The sequence below is a fragment of the Pogoniulus pusillus genome, chromosome 5, assembly GCF_015220805.1.
Source record: "Pogoniulus pusillus isolate bPogPus1 chromosome 5, bPogPus1.pri, whole genome shotgun sequence".
NCBI classification, from domain to species: domain Eukaryota; kingdom Metazoa; phylum Chordata; class Aves; order Piciformes; family Lybiidae; genus Pogoniulus; species Pogoniulus pusillus.
This window is the reverse complement of record NC_087268.1, coordinates 22,948,930-22,970,828: the sequence shown is the minus strand read 5'-3', so window position 1 is coordinate 22,970,828 and position 21,899 is coordinate 22,948,930. Positions and strand designations below refer to the sequence as shown.

At 40.3% G+C, this 21,899-nt stretch overlaps 1 protein-coding gene across 1 annotated transcript in view; it reads right to left on the bottom strand.

Moving 5' to 3' along the window:
- Positions 1–21,899, bottom strand: part of OCA2 (OCA2 melanosomal transmembrane protein) — a 245,780-nt gene that overhangs the window by 164,783 nt on the left and 59,098 nt on the right. Inside the window, exons 3-6 of the mRNA XM_064143512.1 lie at positions 9,339–9,437; positions 8,571–8,759; positions 4,846–4,903; positions 3,888–3,960 (exon numbers count right to left, since the gene is read on the bottom strand). Of these exons, the coding sequence (XP_063999582.1) occupies positions 3,888–3,960; positions 4,846–4,903; positions 8,571–8,759; positions 9,339–9,437 (419 nt within the window). The remainder of the gene's footprint in view (positions 1–3,887; positions 3,961–4,845; positions 4,904–8,570; positions 8,760–9,338; positions 9,438–21,899) is intronic.

Below are 21,899 nucleotides of genomic sequence, written 5' to 3'. Positions count from 1 at the left end.
TTATTTTTTAAAAGTATACTTATGTTGGGGGCCATAGGGAAATCAGTATTAAAAATAAAAACAATAAAACCCCCACAACTTAGACTCAAAACGCTTCTATTAATTCACAGGAGGCATGATGCTTTCAAAAACTGCAGCCAACACACCTCAGTGCTACATGACAGGTTTATACCCATGAGGATGGGCAAAGCAAAGGGAGATAAAGTAGGCTAATAAAAAAAGGAAGATAATAGGAAGGAAAAGAAACAGTCTAAATCCAAGCAAGAGATAAAGGTATAAAAATACAAACAAGTGAGCAACTGGAAATGTGCCAAAGAGTTGTTATATGAAAAACAGATCACACCACACCAGCTGATGGGAATGTCTCCCAGAACAAAAGACGAAGTACTGCCTCTGAATAAGCTGAAGATCTAACTGGCATGACAGAAAAATAACATACAACTATCAAAGTAATATCAGTAATACCTTTGGATATGAAGTCCAAAGGGGATGACACAATTTGGTTTTTAAAAAGATTTCAAACTTTGGTTTGATTTTTCTTGTGTGTGTAAATACATCGCATGTGTAAGCACACACCCCTGAAGAACACATCAATGTGCATGGGTAATTTTACAACTAAAAGTGAGAGGAAGAAGAAGAAGAAAAGGATATAGTTGTTAGTACCCCTTCAACACTCTTGAATGGCTTTTCAGGCATGAGCAAGAGGCAGAGAGTGTTCATTTTCACAATTTGGCATCATATGAGCTAGCAGACTTATTTTCCACGCAAAGCTGTCTCTTCATGTGGAGCCTCTAGTAACCTCCAAGGGTTTTGTGCCAAAAGACTACTACAAGCATACACGCCAGCATATCATGAAATTCTTGCAGATGTTCGGAGGGCAGCGCCTAACGTTCACTGGGAATACCACAGTCTGTCAGCAGGCATAAATCACATATTCAACACTGCTGTGAGGTTATAGCCATCCAAGTCTAGCCCAAGAGGTGAATACTTTCTTCACAATATAACTAAGTGGAACACAAATATATGAGTTTGTTTCTGTACAAACATAGACCAGCAAGAGTGGTGAGAGGACATTCAGAAGCAGTTGTGCCCTTTCCAAACCTCATTTAGAAATGCACTTTCTCTTTGACCCCTCTGCTTTAATTACCTTGAAAAATAAGCATCACTTTGTTGAATCATTACTATTTTTCCCTAGCTCAGTGACATAGAGAATAACACACGACACAGACTCCAGGTTTGTCATGAAATGGGAATTCTGACAGTTATTTGAATCAAAGCACCCTGATGTGATGGAGAAAATTCAAGATATAGGAGCACCTGTTTCTACTCAAATTCCATCTCACCAGCACTTCCCTGAAACAAATAAAACGGAAAATTGGTTGAAGAATTGATGTGTGCAGTGGACCAGCTCTGATTCCAACCCACAATCTGTGGAAATAGAGGAAATCCTTAAGCTATGTTATGACAGTTGGCTAAAACTTGAACTTAAAGACTCCCTACCAATATACCCTCATTTGATAGACTGAGTCATGGAAGTTCTGGTGCTGTTAGTAGAAAGGACAAATGCCCTTATGAAAAGACATGCCAACATTTTGAAGGGTAATTGGGATAAACACCTGCCCCACACTTTTTACCGTAAACAACAGATGGGGCAACTACGGCAGCCCAAAGGTCAAAGCATTTTGTCCTGCTGAGCCAGTGGGAAACACTAACCACCCGCCAGGTAAATCCAAACAACACCCTCAGCACTCACTAAACAAGCTACAGGTGGGACAACCTTCAATCGGAATGTAAATTTTGCCTTATCCCTCGATTTATGGCCCATGAGCCAGGGGGTGGTACATGTGGTGGAGGGTCACACAGGCCCCAAATGACCATGTTTACAAATCTATTCATGTCCAGACATGTTGTCCCCCCAAAAGGTGATGCCCTGCCTAAGCTTGGGGAAAACAAGTTAAGGGGGACAAAGGAGCACACTAACACTGGTGCCTTCAAGTCTGGCCTGACCTGCTTGAAGGTTGAAGTAAACACCTTATGTAAGCTCATGCGCCTAGGGTGGGGATCTGCCTGACTCCTCTCCATATTTGGGGGTACCAGACCTGTGGATTTCACCTTATTTGGTATGTTTTGGCCTGCTGCTAGACCCCTATTGGACAGAATTGTGGCCAAGGACCATCAATCTCAGGGTCAAACCTCATAAAAGGGACAATTCAGTGTTCCTGCCACCCTCCTCAATCCACTGCTTCCAGCTGCTTTGCCATTTTGGGGACCAGTGCCGCTGCCTGATTCTGACCCACAGCACCTCGCACCAGCCCGGGGAAACTGACCAAGGCACTCCTGGCCAGCCGCCACTCCAGCACGCCGTTCCCAGCTTGACCGTGCCCATAGAGCCTTAAGACAGCGCACCCCAATAATCCCTGAACTGAACTATTCAGACGCATGAGGGTTAACAATGTGGCTTTGCCGCACATATTTGGGATCACCGAAACTGACTCCAGCCAGTGAGTAACTGAGCAAACTCGATTTAAACCAGCATAGACTCTCACTAATTTTACCTGTGGCACTTTTCATGCCACAGACTATCTAAATCTTTCCAAATCTCTGTTAAATTCCCAATTCTGCTGTATATAGACATTCTGTAATATAATTTCCCAACTGCATACAAAGAACTTGTGTGGGGTAGCTGTAAATAAGTTTGGGGAAGGGGGGGATTTAAACCCTTTTAAATTCGGCCTCATATTTCATTCCCCCAAAACCCAGACAAACCCCTTCACAACACTGTTCAACACTGCACATATATGGAAGTTTTCAACAAGAAGGAAAAAACATTCATGTGAACAGGGAATGTATAGCTGAAATTATCACTGGTCCTACTAAATGTTGATTTATTTTCCTCCAAAAAAGAATCTCACTTTTTTATTACAAATGGCCTTCAAGCACTATTCTTTTCTTCCTCTTCTACCCTACTAATCACTGCATTTTATTATGTTATTATTTGCAACAGTGAGAATGTTAATAATCAAATCTTTTTAAAATGGACTCTCCATGCTCACAGCCACGGAAATACTCAGACATGAAAAAATAGCATTTCAAAAATTAAAAATATCTGTAGGTGAACCTTTTTTTACATTGGCGAAAATAAGAGGCAAGCAGATTGGGAACCATGCTGACTAAACAAAAAATACAGAGGAAATGAGATGGGCAATTTATTTGCAAAACTTTTTGTTTATTTACTAACTAAATGCTCACTCCTCAAAGACTTTTCACATTCAGGTCTGCATTAACCTGCAATGAATCACTTTTAGGTTATTCTATTGCTTGTTCTTTTGAACAATTTCTTGGCAATCCACGGACTTTATCCACTAATGAGCAAATTTGCATGTAATATTTGTAAAGGAATCTGCATCACTGTTGAAAAATGTCTACAGTTCCATACATATAGATGGGCTAAGCTGTTTAGGAAATACAATCATGAATCATCTGTTTTCCTGCATTTGAAGGAGATCACTGGGTCACCTCATAGTCTAAGTACACACTACAGTTTCAGATGATAGCTAGCCTGGTGTGCAGTTTCTGTAGTCAGGTGCATGTCGTAGCCATGACCCCAGCTATTTACTATTCTTTCATCCCACTGGGTTTGTAACCCACTTCAAACACTCTTTGTTTCATGCAGAGGATGGACCAAAAGGCTGTGCCAAAGGGCACATTGGACAGATATCATTCAACATACCTTGGATAGGGAGCACAGCCTGCATTAAAGGACGAGTCTAAGTGCAGACCAGGCTCTGAAGCTGCTCAGTTTAAGACAGTGAGTATCCACCCAAAGAGTTCATCAATGAAACTTCAGTTCAGTTTTGGAGATTTTTTTTTTTTTCTAAGAAGGATACAGAAGCTTTCCAGAGGTGATACAGCCAACATCTGCCAGGACACACCTTGGTCTGGATAAATGCCAAACAAAATCTAGAGCAAGGATAAAACCAAAACATTAATAACATAAAAACTGAAAAATATCTGCTAAGTCTACTTCAGACAAGAGTCACTCAAACTGTACATTAAATTGCAAGAATATTTTCAGATATGTTTTCACCACAGCTGAAAGGCTGCCCTAGAACACTTGAATAAGGACAAGTAATATTCCTGCCATAAGCTTACTGCCAAAGTCCCATATTCAGTGAATGTTATCCAAGTGTCTCTTAAAACAAAGTTGTAAGATTAAGCATCTATCTGGAAAACACACCTATATCTGAGGAAATACTGTGTCATCTGTTTCGTCTCTGATATAGAAACACTGCTAAAGTAAAGGTGCTCACAGCAGACAAAAGAGAAAGGATAAACTCCAAATTTCTGAAATGCTTGAAGTCTTGAAGACTAAGATTTTACTAATTTCAAAAATCTTGGTCAAGAAGAGCATTATTCTGGCAGCCCCATTTAGCCTCCCCATGGTCTTCTGCCTTTCACATCTTAAAGTGCTGTCATTGCTGGTGTACCCTCCTCAGCACAGCTTTTCCTATGAATGTTCCTCAGGTATTTTCCAGTATCTAAAGACTCATTCTAAATTCAACAGGCACCCATGAGTGGCATACAAATTTGAGTTTAAGCTACCTTCTCTTCTAAAATTCAACTGCTCACCCTACCATATTATCCAGGGTGGTGGCTGCAGTGCCAAGGTGGTCCAGCAGTGTCTGGTTAGGCGTGAAGCCCTGCACAGTACTTTCATTTTTTGCCATCTTGACTACATCCTTCAGGTATCATTTTATCAGCTAGGACCAAATATCTATTGTCCCACATTTTTAACTAAATCTAAAGAAACAGGGGCCATGTAAGGACTGTAAATTCAATACTTACAGAGCAGACAACTACAAAGATAAAAAGGCCTGAAACTTTTAGGAATTTTAGACAGCACCTGGAACATAAGAAACATATATTTACTACATGGATAGTGCAGAAACACTATGGAAAACACTTGGAAATTATAATATACCACATCACCAGAACTCAGAGTCAGCAAGGTCTTGGAAAACCACAGTGACTACAAGGGCTCCTGCCCTAAGTCTGCTGCCAGCTGGATGTCATTGCATGGGAAGGAAATTTCACCCCTTGGGAAAGAGTGAAGGCTGCAGCATGAGCTGCAGCTGAAGCCACTTCTCCAGTGTTGCTCTTGGTCCCCAATAGACAAAGAGCCTCATCAGATTGCCCAAGTCTCTCCCAGGGAGGTAAAGAGGCATTGCCACTACAGAGAGGTGGCATGGCCAGGCAAGAAGCATAGCTAGTTGCATGAAGCGGTGGTGTCAGGAATGACTCCATCAAAACTAGACTTATAATAAATATTCTGGAAAGAAAAGAAGGTTTGCAGAAAAAATAAGCTTTAATAATCTGCTGGGTTTAATAGTGTATCTTTAAACACAATATACAGTTCATGAGCATCTCTATATAAATCAACCAGCAAATCAGGTATTTGTTTCTATAGCATATTTGTGCCCTTTGAAGGAATGTCAATTTCTGGAGATGTGATGGCATCAAATTTTCTAAGTGTCAGAGCTTACAACTGAGGGAGTTAAGCAAGAAAATTCTAAATTAAAATGTGAGGTGATGAAATGTATGCTCTCAACTAAGACATCTAAGTATTTAGCACTTTCAATTACCACTTTCCAATATCTTACCATACAAGGCAACTTTGAACTTATTTTCTGGCTGCCCATAAGAATGTTGCATAGATGTCTTACTTTACAGAACTCCTTTTGGAGATGTGCCCTTATTACATCTTTTCATTAATTGAAAGCACTGATACTCTTATCCCATTTTTTAAAAAGTAAGCAGTCAAACGTTACTTTTCAGACAGAATCACAAATGTGAGGCTTGATTTAAGCCTGATGAAATGCAAAAAGGAAAATATTTCAAGTTACCAGGATATAATTCAATTGAAAAGACAATAGTACAATAATTAGTTGCATTGACTTGCTACAGAAAAAAATATTAAAGCTGAGTAGTCTGAAGAGAGTCAGGAACAATTTTCATCACAGAGGAAATAAGTCACTAAATCAAGGTCATTGACCAAAAGCAACATAAGTGACAGGAGACTCATTTTTTTAAAACATTGCTTTCTGAAGATCCCTTGTTTTAGAGAATTCTCCAAACAGACAGAGGAAAACAAACAAAACCACAAAACAATAAAAATGCTGCACTTAATAAAAATGTGTTGCCACAGAGAAGCTACTACAAAGAGGCTACAATATCCTACGAAATACAAGTGGTAACAACCTCACAAAAACTTTGCATAACACAAAAATCTGAAGTAGAAAAAAAGAAGGAAAGTAAGCCAGTAAGGTGGCTTCTTTCAGAAATTCCAGGTAGTACTGCTCTACTGAAAAACAAGGTGGTAGAGAAGGGAAAGCACATAAGGTTTGAAAATAGAGGAACGACAACATGGAGTCAGTCATCAGCAAGTTTGCAGATGACACCAAGCTGGGGGCAGATGTGGCTGGGTTGGAGGGCAGAAGGGCCCTGTGTTCAGTTCTGGGCCCCCCAGTTTAGGAAGGACATTGAGATGCTTGAGCGTGTCCAGAGAAGGGCAACGAGGCTGGGGAGAGGCCTTAAGCACAGCCCTATGAGGAGAGGCTGAGGGAGCTGGGATTGTTTAGCCTGGAGAAGAGGAGGCTCAGGGGTGACCTTATTGTTGTCTACAACTACCTGAGGGGTGGTTGTAGCCAGGGGGAGGTTGCTCTCTTCTCTCAGGGGGCCAGCACCAGAATGAGAGGACACAACCTCAAGCTACACCAGGGGAAATTTAGGCTGGAGGTGAGGAGAAAGTTCTTCACTGAGAGAGTCGTTGGATACTGGAATGGGCTGCCCGGGGAGGTGGTGGAGTCGCCATCCCTGGGGCTGTTCAAGGCAAGATTGGACATGGCACTTGGTGCCATGGTCTAGCCTTGAGCTCTGTGGTAAAGGGTTGGACTTGATGATCTGTGAGGTCTCTTCCAACCTTGTTGATACTGTGATACTGTAAAGGACCAAGCAAGATAGAATGAAAAAAAAAAGCAAAACTTTTGGAAATTTATTTTATTAAATCTTGAAGTCAGAATATTTTTTTCCTCAAATCTGTGTTTTCATGGCATTTTGTATTAGAGAAACAGCACATCCAACAGCTTCCAGTTGAGAACTTATCAGCATTTGACTCACCTGTCTACAGTAGTAACCTGGCACAGATATGCAAGTATAAACCCTGACCCAGATCCTGAACTGATACATTCTTCCAGCACAATCCTACCTGACTTCACTTGGAAATCCATAACTCTATGAAAGATTTCACCCTCCATTTATAATCAAATGATTTTTAGCTTGAATTACATGTGGCATGGGACCATTTTTCTCCATTTATTATCTCAGCAGAGTATGCTGATTTTTATCAGCCAAGGGAGCTGGCCCCATATGTACAGCCAGCGCTACAGTAATGGAAATATTTTGCAGTAAATTCTTTCAGAATTGCACTACCCTCCAGATTATAATCCTACACTGTACTGGAAACAATTAATTCAATGCTCCCACTTGATGCTTGTGTTTCATCAAATACCAGGAAAAGCTATGGTGAGCATGAATCAAAATGCCTGCCAAACTTCTTTGCATCTGCTCATATTGCACTAAGTCCGACGTTGAAGTCTCCTGTTCTATTTGTTCAGCAGCAGTGCAGGAGAGCAGCACTCCACACAGTGCCACACACATGATGAAAGGAAGAAAACATTTGTGGAGTGATGAGCTAATAGAACACACAGATCAGGAAAAGATAAATGGACACTTCGAAAAGGGTCTGCAGATCAACACACAAATGAAGATGTACAGTGCTGGGCCCCGTGCAAATCTGGGAGCTATTTGAAGAGGATAAACAAAGATAGTAAAAAATACTGAGACTCTGGAAGGGTCAGAGAGAATCAGTATTCAAGATTAAAGGGTTTGCTAGTTAAATCCCTGAGAACATTTGAACTTGAGCTCTTACCACATTGGTATCTATTAATGCATTAACAGATTCAATTTCCTCAAGCTGAATGAGGTAAAAGACTGCTTTGAGGTAAAGAGTGAGATATGCTAATATACTTAGAGATGGAAAAATTCTCCATTAGACTAAGTATTGTGTACATGTGAAAAGCTATTGTGATGAGTGAAGAAAGACTGTCAGATACCTATTTTGAGGAAAGTATTTTTTAAAAGCAACGAAATACTGAATGAAGCTGTGGAATCAACCAAGGAGCTTTTAAGAAGCTGTTTCCAATAAATGTTAAGAGCAATATAAAAGGCATTTAATTACAAATTTAGAATTGGTGCCATTATTGATGCTTGTAAGAACAGAGGGGCTATTTATCACTAAGTAGAGTCTGGAGTTAGTTTCACCAGAGTTTGTTTATAAAATATCAATGCAAGGTATTAAAATATTGCATAACTATACAGTGTTATATTATTCATTTTCAGAAAATCTTTTTCTAGACTTTTATATTTAAAGCTAATCTCTGTATATTTTTTTTAAATATATATATAAAAAAATAAAAATGCAACAAGAAATAAGTGAATATTTGGATTCAGACCTCATCTTTGATAAATTGAACTTGACGTGAAGGGTGTCCAAGATTTCATATCTCTCAGAAGAAGCAGATCTGGACAAACTTGTCATTTCACTTCCCAGTTGAAACCTTTGCTCAAATTCTGCAGAGCTGTTGTCCCATGAATCATCATCTGTGGTAAAATCCGGATTATGAAGAGCCATGCACTGCAACCTGTCATACATTTTCAGCAAACATAATGAGACAAAAGAGTGGTTTTTCATCAGCTAGTAGGTGCAACTGACCTTTCACACCCTTAGGTTCATTGTGAGATATTGTAATGGAAAAAATCATAGAAAGACTTATGCAGTACAGAGTGAGCTCCCATTGGTGACACAGCTGGGTAGACTGTGGAGCAAGAACAAAGACCCCCATGATGTTTAGGTGCATCTAGGAGAAACAACTTCTTGATGCACTAAGCATGTGTGCCTTAAAGTTTGGTGTGTAAACCCCTATAAGAATGTGTTCTACAGATATGCTGTGTCTTTCAGAGCACCCAATGTGGCATCACGCAGAGGAAATAAGAACATATGACCTGCAGTTGCCTGATCTCAGACCTTAAATCCTTCCTGTCCACATTTACAGCCCCTTTTTTGTATTCAACGTCCTTCAGAGTAATTCTCTGCTCACAACCCCTGCTATTCACTTTATTTCCCAGCAGGTTTAGTGTCAGGATATAAGAAAAAAAACATGCACAATTAAATAGAAGAGAGTTTATAAAAAAATATGTCAAGTGAAATGAAAGTAACTCACCCATTTTCCTCTGAGGAAACTTTCAGTAGTGGTGTCTTCTCCGTAAAGCCAGTGTTTTTTGACCTTGAGCTGAATAATTTGGAAAAATTGAAGTGATACCTTTGGAGGGAATAAAAAGCAAACACTAAGTCTGAAGTACAATGATTCACTACAGTTCTACACAACATTTTGATGCAAGTGCATCTAACTAGTTATAGATTCTTCAAGAATGGTGTTCATTTTAGCTAAGGTTTTCTTTATGCTTAAACTAGTGAAGGATGCTACTTCCTTACAGTCATAGTGGACTGTACTACATAAAATAAGATAAATTTATCTTACCTTAAAATAATCAGTTAAATTACCTTTGAATGTAAGAGGTGCGATAGACACTTAATGCACACTCTAGTGCTTGTATTTTGGACACCTAAATTTACATTAGAACAATTGCACTGTAATAATACTGTTTAGAAAATTATTAAGATAAATAATCACATATATTTGTATATATTCATATTGATATACTTTGTAAAACAACAGGATAATTTCTGTCACATAAATATTACTTGAGACATGGATCACCAGAAATCTACTAATCATTACAACAACTTCATCAACCTTTATGTCAGGGAAGAGAGCTTTATCTGAAGTTGAAATACTTCACTTCTGCAGCAGAATCCCTTCCAAAAGGTTCCTGTCAAAGTCTTGGTGCTGTAGAAAACTGGCAAAGCATAATGGCTTGAATCAGGGGAAAAAAAAAAAAAAAGAGTCAAAGTGGTTAACCTATTTTCCCAACACAAGTGAGGGAAAAGTAACACACAAAAACTTGAGATCAAGACCAAAAAAAGATAAGAATAGAGTTTACTGGTGAAAATCAGATAATTATAGTACAAAACACATAATTTCCCTGACCTTTTTGAAGAAAAAGCATGTTGTAAAGCAGCAGTAAGCAGAAGCAAGTGAGCCAAAAATCCAAGCCAGAAAACTACTACCCCTGTCCCTCCTTGTCCTGCTACTATCCCAGCAGGAAAGACCAACACTCAAGAACCCAGAAGCAGCAACTGGAAGAGGAAGCCTCCCACGTTGTAATCTGAACTTCAAGCCCCATAATACTTTGCTCCAGTTGCCACGTTCATTTTTTGAAGCTGGCCTGACCGCAGCATGGTGTGAATAACAGCAGCAGGTTCAACTCAACCACAGAATCTCAGAAACATTCTGGTTGGAAAAGACCCTGGTTGGACCAAGTCTAACTGATAACCCTACTCTAAATGCTTCACCCTACACCATATCCCAAATCCAATACAATAAGCCACAGTACTGCTTAACAGGGTTAAGAATCCTTTCCCTAAAATATAAGCCCCAAAGCTTAAGAAACAGCTGAAGAGAATTAAGCACTGTCACAGAACGCTGGCTGTGGGGCAGGTTTCTGGAAGAGATTAAATAATTGAATGAATTTAGAACACTCTCCAAGACCTGTCTCTTCCAGACACATTTCTCAAAGCCATCATTATTTAGCAAGCTCAGATTTATTCCATTCAGCCAGACACCACCAGAAATTCATAAAGAAACCTGCTAGACGTACAGTCAATATGCATATATCATCACTCTCTCAAAAACACAAGAAAAGTAAAGCATCTTCTCCAATTGCTGGACTGCAGTGTGGAAGAAAATTATTAAACACAGACAGCTAAATAAATTTGCAAAGGTGACTGATACTTCAATCTTCTAAGTATAAGACCTGTGCACAAAGGACCTGTGTATCTAACTTTGTGGCTGTTATAGGTTAAGGGAATTACAGGTTAATTGGTATAATCATAAAAGAAAGTCCTCCAGAGACTAGAGGGAGTCCCAGGAGGACAGGCAGCTTGTCCCAGGATACTGTAGTTAGTTATTCTACTCCAATTTCCCATGTATTTCCATTTCAGGGAGCGCACAGCCTCTCTTCTCTCTCCGCCTCAGGAAGAGCGTATACCTTACCTTTACGGCCTGTGGGGGAGATGGCTTTCTCTGGGCCGTGGCTGGCAAGGCATTCCAAGCTATGCCACAAGGCCTGTAGAAGCCTGCAGTAGGCCTCCTGTCAGGGCAGGGGCACAGTTTGGCCTGCCCTTGGGCCTGCTAAGGCTGAGTGGGGTGGAGGTTTTCTCTTGGAAGGCTCTGGAAGGTTTTTGGCCTGGTAGGTCCAGATGAAGAACTGAGCTGAATTTGTGAATGTATTCCTTTTACCTGAGCACTTTTAGTATATGTTTGTAAATAGAATTTCCATTTAAACATCCAAACAGTGTGGAGCATTTATTATTTCACTGCTTGGAAAGGGGTAAGATACATCTTCTGTCCTTTTACCTTGGGCAGCTTGTGGCTCAAAATTAAGACAGTAACACAATGGAAGACAGTGAAACTCCCTGCAGTTCGGGAGGTATGCATGAACTCTGACTTTGTAAAATTAAAACCTCCCTTTAAGGTTTCAGCTCACTTGTTTAGTAGTGTTATTATCTAGAAGCCATTCTAGATAGGAAGCATTGTTTCATCCTTGAGTGGCCACAACACTCATGCAAATTCTGCCCTAAGCATTGTGTCTGCAGTGTCAACAGAAGAGATTAAGTCAGAGAAGCTGAATTATCCGGTACCTCAGTGTCCCAGGTTGAGGCTATAGGGCTTCATCATCTTTCCCCACCATTTTACTTGCCAGTGTATGGGCGTAATTACAGGGGGTGAGCTGAATAAGTTTCTTTAGGAGAGCACTGCTCACAGGTATCTCATCAGGGTCCTCTGTCACATAATCTCCATAGTTTAGCTCTCTTATGGCCATCTCTCGCAAGCACTGAAGTCCCTGGTCAATTGTATTCCAGCGTGAAGGTCTCCAGGGTAAGTCATCCCTGTTGGGGTACTGCAGTACCACAGCTGTCAATACGCGTGACCAGAAGTTAGAGTTGCCACCAAGATGTCCTAAGTGCTTATCTATGCCATTGTCTCTCGAGAAAACTCCCAACTGCCTCATTGTCCGAGGGTTTATTCCTATGGTATCAGCCATAAATACTATGGCTGAAGAGATAAAAGATGGCATGAAAAATTCTGTCATGTTTTTTTTTAAAGAGAGCACGACAGAGATTAAACTCTCAAATCAAATTGGAGAGAAAATACAGAATTATATTTACAGAGAGAAAACAGCTATAGACATTACAAAGGCAATTACCATGGCAAACCCCCTTGAAGTTTCCCCCATCCCCAAAAAACTAAACCTACATTCCCCAGTGCTCCAATCCTCCCCCCTCCCCAACACCTCTGCCATCCAAGAGGCCTACTGCTTACATGTTCCCCATAAATTGGCTCCCACCGCACACTCAGGGCAGGAGGAGGAGGAAAGGAGAATGAACTGACCTTGTTGTCAGTCTATAAAGAGATAGCAGAATTATGGGATTGAATAACAATCTTCTAGTCCCAGGAAAAAAAATTTTTAACCCTATAGCCTCAACCTGGGACATTCAGCTCAATTGCCAGGCAGATTCAGGTGTTATGTTGCACAGAGCTTCACTTGTGAAGAGATGATTGCATAGTTTGAAGCTGTCAAAGTGCTTTCATTTTTAGATAGGAGAATATCATTCGTGAAAGACAACAACAAAGAAATTAAATGGGGGAACTGGTATTTCAAACCAAGTTTAAACTTATGATAGCCTTAGATCTAAAAGTTTCTCCAGAGCTTTCACCAAACAAAACCCACAAGGACAGCAGAAAAACACTATCGGGACTTTGAACGTGTGCTTATTGAGCATTACTGATAACACTGCTATCTAATCCGGGCATCCCACTACATGCAGAGCTTGAATCTAAAGGTGACAGTTTTAACAGAAATTCTGATGGTGCACCTTTTACATTCAGAATTTTAACTCATGCAAAGACCAATTGGCTGTTTCTACTTTTGTACAAAACTATGCTGCTTGTTCCACAAAATGGCTCCAGCTGGTACCTACTACAAGCTGTTCTGATCCAACTTTGCATCGTGTTCACCTTTAGGCATTCCACAATCACTTTCCTTTTCTCCTACTAGGACATATGCAAAGTCCAAGATTAGTAACAAAAAAAAAAATTTATGTGAAAACTTCAATTTTCTTAATTTTTTTTGAGTTTGATAGCAAAGCTGCTTTGTGTTACACAGGCATATGTGCAACACATATCTACTGGCAATCCAACACCTCCCCGAGTGTTCACTGCTAGTGTAAGTGACCAGCCAGTACACAAAGAGTGCTGAAGGGCAAAGCAACCACACCAATAACAACCAGAAAGAAGGGATAAAGGTTTGACCAAAGGTAGTTTAAATGGTGGAACCTGAGGTGAAATATCCAGAATGCTGAAGACACTACCTTTGATTTCTTTTGTACCTCTGCTATCCACACTTTCTGGTGTAAGTCTTGCCATGTTTAAATACATCTGCAGAGCTTCACAGACCAAAAATTGCTGATATGGGAAAAATAGAAAAGGTCTTCGGGTAAAGAAAAAAAAAACCAAACCACCAACCCAGAAACATTGCATGACAATATCAATTTGCAGAGTAAAAACAAATGAACAAGAATAAGCAGCAGGAAACATCCAGGCTTGACAAGACAAAAATAACTAGAGAAAAATCAGAAAAGACTCAGCTCCCCTATGATGTGATTATTCTAATTAGAGAATAAGAGTAGTACAAATAATAAAGCTAATTAGGACATAAAAGGATCTCAAAGGCTGAAAGCTCTAGGAAGAAAAGTTGAAAAAATGCAGGAAAAAATATCATGGATTATAAAAAAAAAAGTAATCCCTGAACAGCTTCCTGTATGCCTCTCTTACTTCAGGTTACTGAGAGAATTGACCACCAAGCACTGTTAGAAGTGTCCACCAAGCCACTTCCCATCGCTTACAAGCAGTCTTGGCCAACCAGGGAGGACCCAGCTGACTAGGGAGTGGCAAACGTGACAACTCTAGAAGGCTGAAAGGAGGACTCAGAACTACAGACTTGTCAATCTGACCTTGATGCCAGGAAAGTTAATTGAGCAAATCACGTTGAGTGGCATTACACAACGTGTGCAGGGCAATCACATGATCAGTCCCAGCCAGCATGAGTTCATGAACGGTAGGTCTTGCTTGACAACTCTCATCTCCTCTGACAAGGTGACCCACTCAGTGGATGAGAGAGAGGCTGTGGATTTTGTTTACTTGAACTTTTGTATGATGTTTGACATTGTCTACCACAACATCCTCCTAGAGATAAACTGGCTGCATGTGGCTTGGATGGGTGAATGTTTCACTGGCTTAAGAACTGGATGGATGGCTGGGCCCAAGGAGTGGTGGTGAATGGAGCTAAATCCAGCTGGCAGCTGGTCAAAAGTGGTGCTCACCAGGGTTCAGTTTCAGGGCCAGTCTTCTTTACTATCTTTATCCACCATTTGGATAAGGGTATTGAGTGCACTCTCATTAAGTTTGCAGATCACGCCAAACTGTTCATTCAGACTCAAAAATCATTAGCATTTTATACATCAGAGAAGATACATGAAATAATTACATTTGCAAATGTATGCACTTATATGTACTATGTACACAGACCATCACACAAAAAATTAACATTCTCATTCATCTTTCATTCAAAAGTAATGGGAGACAATTAAACCCAAGAGGTATAGGGAAAAAAAAATATTTGAAAAGGACTTCTTCTAAGACATAGAGAGTATGACCCATATGGAAAGATCTATATAGAACTGACATTAGAAAGAGAATAGTGTGTGCTACCACCTGTGGTCATATTCATCCTCATATTTGCTACAGCTGGGATTTTTTTGTTTGCTTGTTTGAATTCAGAGAAATCTTTCAAACAGAAGATTGTGTTCTTAACCACTTGGCTACTGCTGTGACAGCTGTATATACAGATTTTGGCTATCTCTGCAGGAGTATACATTTGTTCCAAGGAATAATGTTTCCCAAGTTGCTTCCTTGCACTCAAAGTCATACTTCCCCATTGCTAATCTTTCAAGCAAATACAATTTGTGGCTGTTTCCATAGTAACCTAAGAGAGGAACCAGTATTGTGGGAGGGCTGTCCACATCCCAGATGATACAGCAGGTTCTGCCAAGTCATGGGAGTGTCCACAGATGAAGCTCCAGTTGCCTGAGAGCAGCTGAAGAAGGAACTCACCCACAGCAATAAAAAAGTATGGCAGTTCAAATATAAGTACCAGATATCTGCTGCAGAAGCCCACACAAACTGTGGTTATGCCACTGGTCACATAGGTGAACAAGGCTTACTCTCTTTTTGTGGCAATTTGTACTTCTCTACAGCTGAACAGAGGAGCTAGGACCTTCAATCTTCTCGACTCATTTGAGCAGTTTAACTGGAAGCAGAGCATGAAACAAAGAGATGTGGAACACTCTGGTGGCTCTTACTGATGAAATGATGATTTCTTAGATGTCATTCAGAATCAGTAGTGAAGGAGTGCTGCAGGTTCCAGCCACAACACACTGGTGTTTACTATTACCTGCAAATGATAACTCTCAAAGTCAGAGAACTTGGGATGAAATCCAAAGAGAGAACTCAATTCCTGCCATTGAGCATCAGATGTGCTGCCTCACTACATTTTTAGGCATTTGTAAATGTGTTCACACTTTAAATAAAATGAAAAGGGTGATTTTGTGATAGTTCAGCAAAAAGTGGTCTTTCAATCCCAAGCAGCAAAGGACAACAATAGAAGTAGACACCCTATAAGAACCCAAGAAAAAGAATCACAGAATCAACCAGGTTGGAAAAGACTTTCAAGATCATTGAGTCCAACTTATCACCCAACACCTTCTAATTAACTAAACCACGACATTAAGTGCCTCATCCAGTCTCCATAGTCATCCTAATCAGCTAGCAAACACTTGAAATAATCACTAGGTTTGACTGGAACCTATTATTTAACCTCATATTGAAAAAGTGGATTAAGTTCTCACTCACCGTAATAAAAAGCATGCATTCTAAACACCAGCTAATACAATGAGTGATTCATCTGCCATATGCTATGTTGCACACACAGCTATCAGTGGAAGAGCTATTTCTATGACAACAGAAGGCAATAATGCTCACTTTTACGCAAAGGGTTTGGTCAGAATTGAAGGAGAGGTGAATAGGAAAGCATATGTATTATGCAAAAGCATAGACACAAAACATTGCACATAACTAATTGGAAGTTTCACTACATAAAAAATTCAAATTCAAATCTCTCCAGGTTAAAATATATATATATATAATTTAGCATGCTCCCCTGAATTAGCAGTCACTAAGACCATTATAAATGAGGCTACCTCTTGAACAGAAGTCTAGGAATACTACTGAGACAGGATATTATAACAAAGCAAAGTTTCCTAAAGGAGAAGGCAGCCAATGCATGAGTATGAGAGACAATTAATCATACAGGAGACTAGTAACAACAGCAAGACTTTAATTTGTCTTTTCTACATTCTTATAGGCTACAGCCCAATTCCAGAAGCATCATCTTCCCTGAATAGAAAACATTTATAAAAATTGTATGTCCTGAAATAATTACTCCTGTCATAACTGTAAACAATTGTGGCACAGAAATAAACTGAAAAAGATGCTTTTACAAAAAAAAAAAAAAAAAAACACACCACCACAAAACACAACCAACCACATAAACCAAAAACCCACAATCACAAACAACCAACAAACAAAAACAAACACACCCCCCCCAAAAAAAAAATCACAAAAAAACAGCAAAAGAAAATAAAAAAGTAGCCAAATGACAACCCAACACCCAAAGAAAATATTATACAAGGTTTTTACTGCTTTTGGAGCTCTTTCTTACCCCAGATTTGGTATTTGTTGCTTTCTGATAAAGTCCACTTTTGAATAACAGTTACAGGATGTAAACTATGCCAGCCACCATCATAGCATGCAGCTTTTACACAATGAATGTGCATAAAGCTACTATATGCACACGCATTTGTCAACATTATGGTATACACATATATGAGACACACACACAACCTTCTGTCATGTTTTCTCCTCAGTGGTAGCACATCATGAGGGAACTGTTAAAACCACCCATCACAAGTGAAGTATGGTCAAGGAAAGTATCAAAGACTCCAGAGCTCACTGCTCCAAACAGGCATTAGATGGTTTCTAATGATGACTTCTTTATGCAGCTTGAACTAAATCAGTTAATAACCTCTAGACCCTTTAAAAGCATGTACCATGTCATAAGAATTCAGCAGTTAGAGCACTACTTAATACAGATGAGTTTTCTTATTGACTTTTCTGATTTTCTATTAGACAGGACTGTGCAGAATTCCCCTGAGAACCACAGTGCTGGCACTGCCTGACAGCAAGACACTGCAAGAGACACTGCCAGCTGGCAAGTTTCACCCTGAGAAGCACCTACCATGCCAAGATCCCAGGCAAATAAAGAACATGTTTGAGAAAGATGTGATTAAATGTGTGCTGAACTTTACTGAGGTGGAAATGGTTACTTACATAGGCCACACAATGTCTTTGCTTCATTCATTTCTACTGGATTTAGAAAGTGAAAATGTCCTGCAAGGCCAGTAGTCTCTCCTTTTGTGTAATATCTGCTGTTTTAAGAAGTAAGACAAGTTTAAGTTCAGGAGTCATTTGGGAAAGAGTGCTTCCTGTGGCCTGGAGATTTTTTTATCAAATCAGGCTTTGTAGGGTTAGGGTTAACACTTCCCTGTGAAAGTGAAATTTTCAGTTACCTCCAAGACTTGGTAGATCCTTTTCCTCAAGAGTCTTTGCTGGCCCTCGTCAGGGAGATTCTCCATCAAAAAGACATCAGGACATGGCCAACAGACCAAGATCTCACTGAAGCAGATGAAGTTTTTCAAAGTACTTAATCCTTAAGATGTCCTGAAACTCCTCTGGCTCTACATAAGACAACTAATTTGCTTTCCACACATTTTGTGTTCCTGTGTCAGAGTGCCACAAGGTGAAGCTGTCCATGAGCAGAGTGTGATCATGGACCAGCAGTGCCATGACCTGCTCAACTAAGTCCTGTCCTACGACATCCAGCAAAGCAGTAGGGGCAGAACACAGACAGAAATCCAGACCAGATTTTCATGACTATCCAGCAGGGTCATATGGATCAAATCAAGTGGACCATCAGCAAGTTTGCAGATAACACCAGAGTTGTGTCATTAATACACCAAAGGGATGGGATGTAATCCAGAGGGACTTGGACAAGCTGGAGAGGTGGGCCTAGGTGAACCTCAGAAGGTTTAATAAGAGCAAGTGAAGGGTTCTGCACCTGGACTGGAACAATCCTCACTATCAATACAGGCTGGGGGATGAGGTGATAGAAAGCAGCCCGTGGAAAAGGACTTGGGAGTATCGATGGATGAGAAGCTAGACACGAGCAGACAGTATGCACTTGCAGCCCAGAAGGCAAAGCGCACCCTGGGCTGCATCAAAATGTGCATTTCCAGCAGATCCAGAGAGGTGATTCTGCCACTTTACTACCTCACCTGCAGTACTGCATCCAGATCTGGAACCCTCACTATACAAAGGACATGGTCCTGATGGAGCAGGTACAGAGGAGGGCCACAAAAATGGTCAGGGAATTGGATCGCCTTTGCTACAAAGACAGGCTGAGGGAGTTGGAGTCATTCAGCTGGAGAAGAGGAGGCTTTGGGGAGAACCTAACAGTGGCCTAACAAGAAAGCTGGAGAGAGACTGTTTACAAAAGCCTGTAGTGACAGGATGAGGGGCAATGGCTTCAAACTAGAAAAGAACAGATTTGGATTGAATGTTAGGAACAGCTTCTTTACTATGAGGGTGGTGGAACACTGGGACAGGTTGCCCAGGGAAGTGGCTGAGGCAGGCTCCATCCCTGGAGATATTCATAGTGAGGTTCAAGAGGGCTCTGGGCAACCTGTTGTAGCCGTGGATGCTCTTGCTTACTGCAGAGGGAGTTACACGAGATGACCTTTGGAGGTCCCTTCCAACCCAGACCACTCTTTGATTCTGCAGGGCAGGTCCAAAAGGTCTACTCTTTGAAGGACTGAGAAGCTGCATTGATAAAGTGTAGCTGCTAATCCCTCCTCTCCATTTTTTGCTTCAGTAAAGAAAACTGGAAAGCTACAGTAGAGAACATGCAAAAACTGCAGACAGCCTGAAGGAGAAAATACATTTAAGGAGCAGGTGCTGCCAAAACAGTTTAGCTACTGGTGACTGCCAGCAAGCTGCAAATTTAAAATGGGCAGCAGTAGCCAGTATTGGTAGTGGTCCAAATTCCAAAACCCCAGTTTCTCTATGGATTACATGAATAACCTGCTAAGAAGTATAATTCTCAAGTGTTGCAGGGCATAGTGAAAAATGAATCTACTATAGGGAAGCAATTTATCAGCAACACTTTAAGTGTAGCTGCTCTTATAATACTTTGGCATATTCTGCAAGCTTGGCTTTTAAATGCCAGCATTTCTCTTTGGCATTTTCAATGGGCTTTTAGTTTAACAAGCTGCGAGGCTCACTGAGTTTATGACAAATAAAGGAGGATTCACACTTTTTTCCATGGTCTGTGAGACAATCTCAGGGCTCTCAAAAGTTAAGGAAGCAGGCAGGCAAAACACAATGTTTTAATTTTATTTCTGACCAGACTCTCTTAAAAACACAGCATGGGGCACTTGGATGATGGAAACAGGAACAGAAGGGCAGGTACGAGAAATGACTGGGTGATGTATCTACCTCTAGAGAAGGTTATTATTCAAGGTTATTGTTGCAGTGATTCCAAAGTTGTAGTCCCAAAGGTGCTGGAGAATATTTGTTGAAGTACAAAGACTTACTTTCAGACTAGCTGGATTGGAGAATGTTGCAAGAAAGGGAAGCACTGTTAAAAGAAGATCATTGACAATTTCCTAGATGGGAAAATTTTCTGAGACAATATTGAAATGGGATTATTTTGGCAATTTTCCTTAGTCCAAGCAATGTACTGACAAACTGTCACATGTAATTAAACTTCTAGGCTTGCATTGCTTTGTAATATACTCTTACACCACTCACCCAAATTTTGGAGATTGAAAAGAGTAATTAATGAGCTATACTTGAAGATTAAGTCATGAACAAGCTACTCTTATTTTTTTAAAGGACATTTGTTTTAAAATTATAGTTCATGTGTTTCGGTCCAAGAATTTGCAGATAACATTGTTCATACCTTCGGCTCTTAGAGAAAAGGAACTTTCTCACCAACAGCGAAGTGTCCCCATTGCTTAGAGTTAAAACAAAACAAAGCAAACAACACAAACAACAACAAGAATCAGGAAGATACACAAGCTCATTAACAACATGAAAAAAATGTGAGGCAAGCATTAGGTGGTTACATGGCTTAAAAAAGAATAATCCAAGATGCCATCAAATTAAGCTTTGTTTAAAATAAGAACCAAAAATCACAACATGGTTGACCTCAACCATTGTACACTTACTGGGAGTTGTGTTTTTTTCCTTGGTCACAATAAAACAAGATAAGGCAAGTTCAAGAAAACTCACATCTGATAAATAGTGAGGTTCTTGTAAGATATTTCAATATATCTAGGACAATTTGCAGATTACAATGTAGATGGTGATCTCAGTGGACTGGACCCAGCAAAGACAGTAAAATTTGCTCCAAAGCTAGGACATGAAACATAATACTCAGAGTACTCAGTACACTGAGAAGAAATACCAGGGAAATGTTATGATAAATAATATGTAGGGGGTGTGTCAAAGCTTTTTTTGTCTAAGTGCATGACAGGCTCTGTTTTTGTAAGGAAAAGGGGCAGTAAAATAATAATGTTCTTACTGAAGTAGAGAAGAAAATACAGAAAGGTTGCATTTAAAAACATGCAGGAAAAGATACAGCATACATGAATCCTTAACACCTAATACAGATACAAGATACATGAGAATTCCCCCAAAACCTTCCCAAGCAAACAAACAAACCACCAAAACCCCAGGGCTCATTTTTTCACATCCCCCATTGTCTCCTAAGTGGCCCCAAACAAGACATATATTCACTATGTTTGCCTGCAGTTTTGAAGGACATGGGCTACCACAGGGTCCTCCTACGTGGTTACCTCATTATAAGATAAAGATCCCTCTGGAGAGTTGGAGAGGCAGGGAGAAAAGAGAACAAATTGTAAATTGCTTGCAGGATTTATGGGATTGAATAACAAAATTATGATATCTGGGGTGGGGGGACTAGTTCATCCCCTGGAACAGCTCTTGGTCTCTGTAGTTCTTTTAGGAAGTCTGGAATAATATGGAAGACCTCAAACCATGACAGGCTGACAATCTGTCTAAGATTATGGCTTAGACAGATTCACTCTGTGCTGGGTCAAGAACTGGCTGGATGGCAGAGCCCAGAGAGTGGTGATGAATGGTGCCACATCCAGTTAGCAGCCAGTCACTAGTGGTGTTCCCCAAGGATCAGTGCTGGGTCCAGTCCTGTTCAATATCTTTATTGATGATCTGGATGAGGGGATTGAGTCCAGCATCAGTAAGTTTGCAGATGACACCAAACTAGGAGCAGGTGTTGATCTGTTGGAGGGTAGGAGAGCCCTGCAGATGGACCTTGACAGGCTG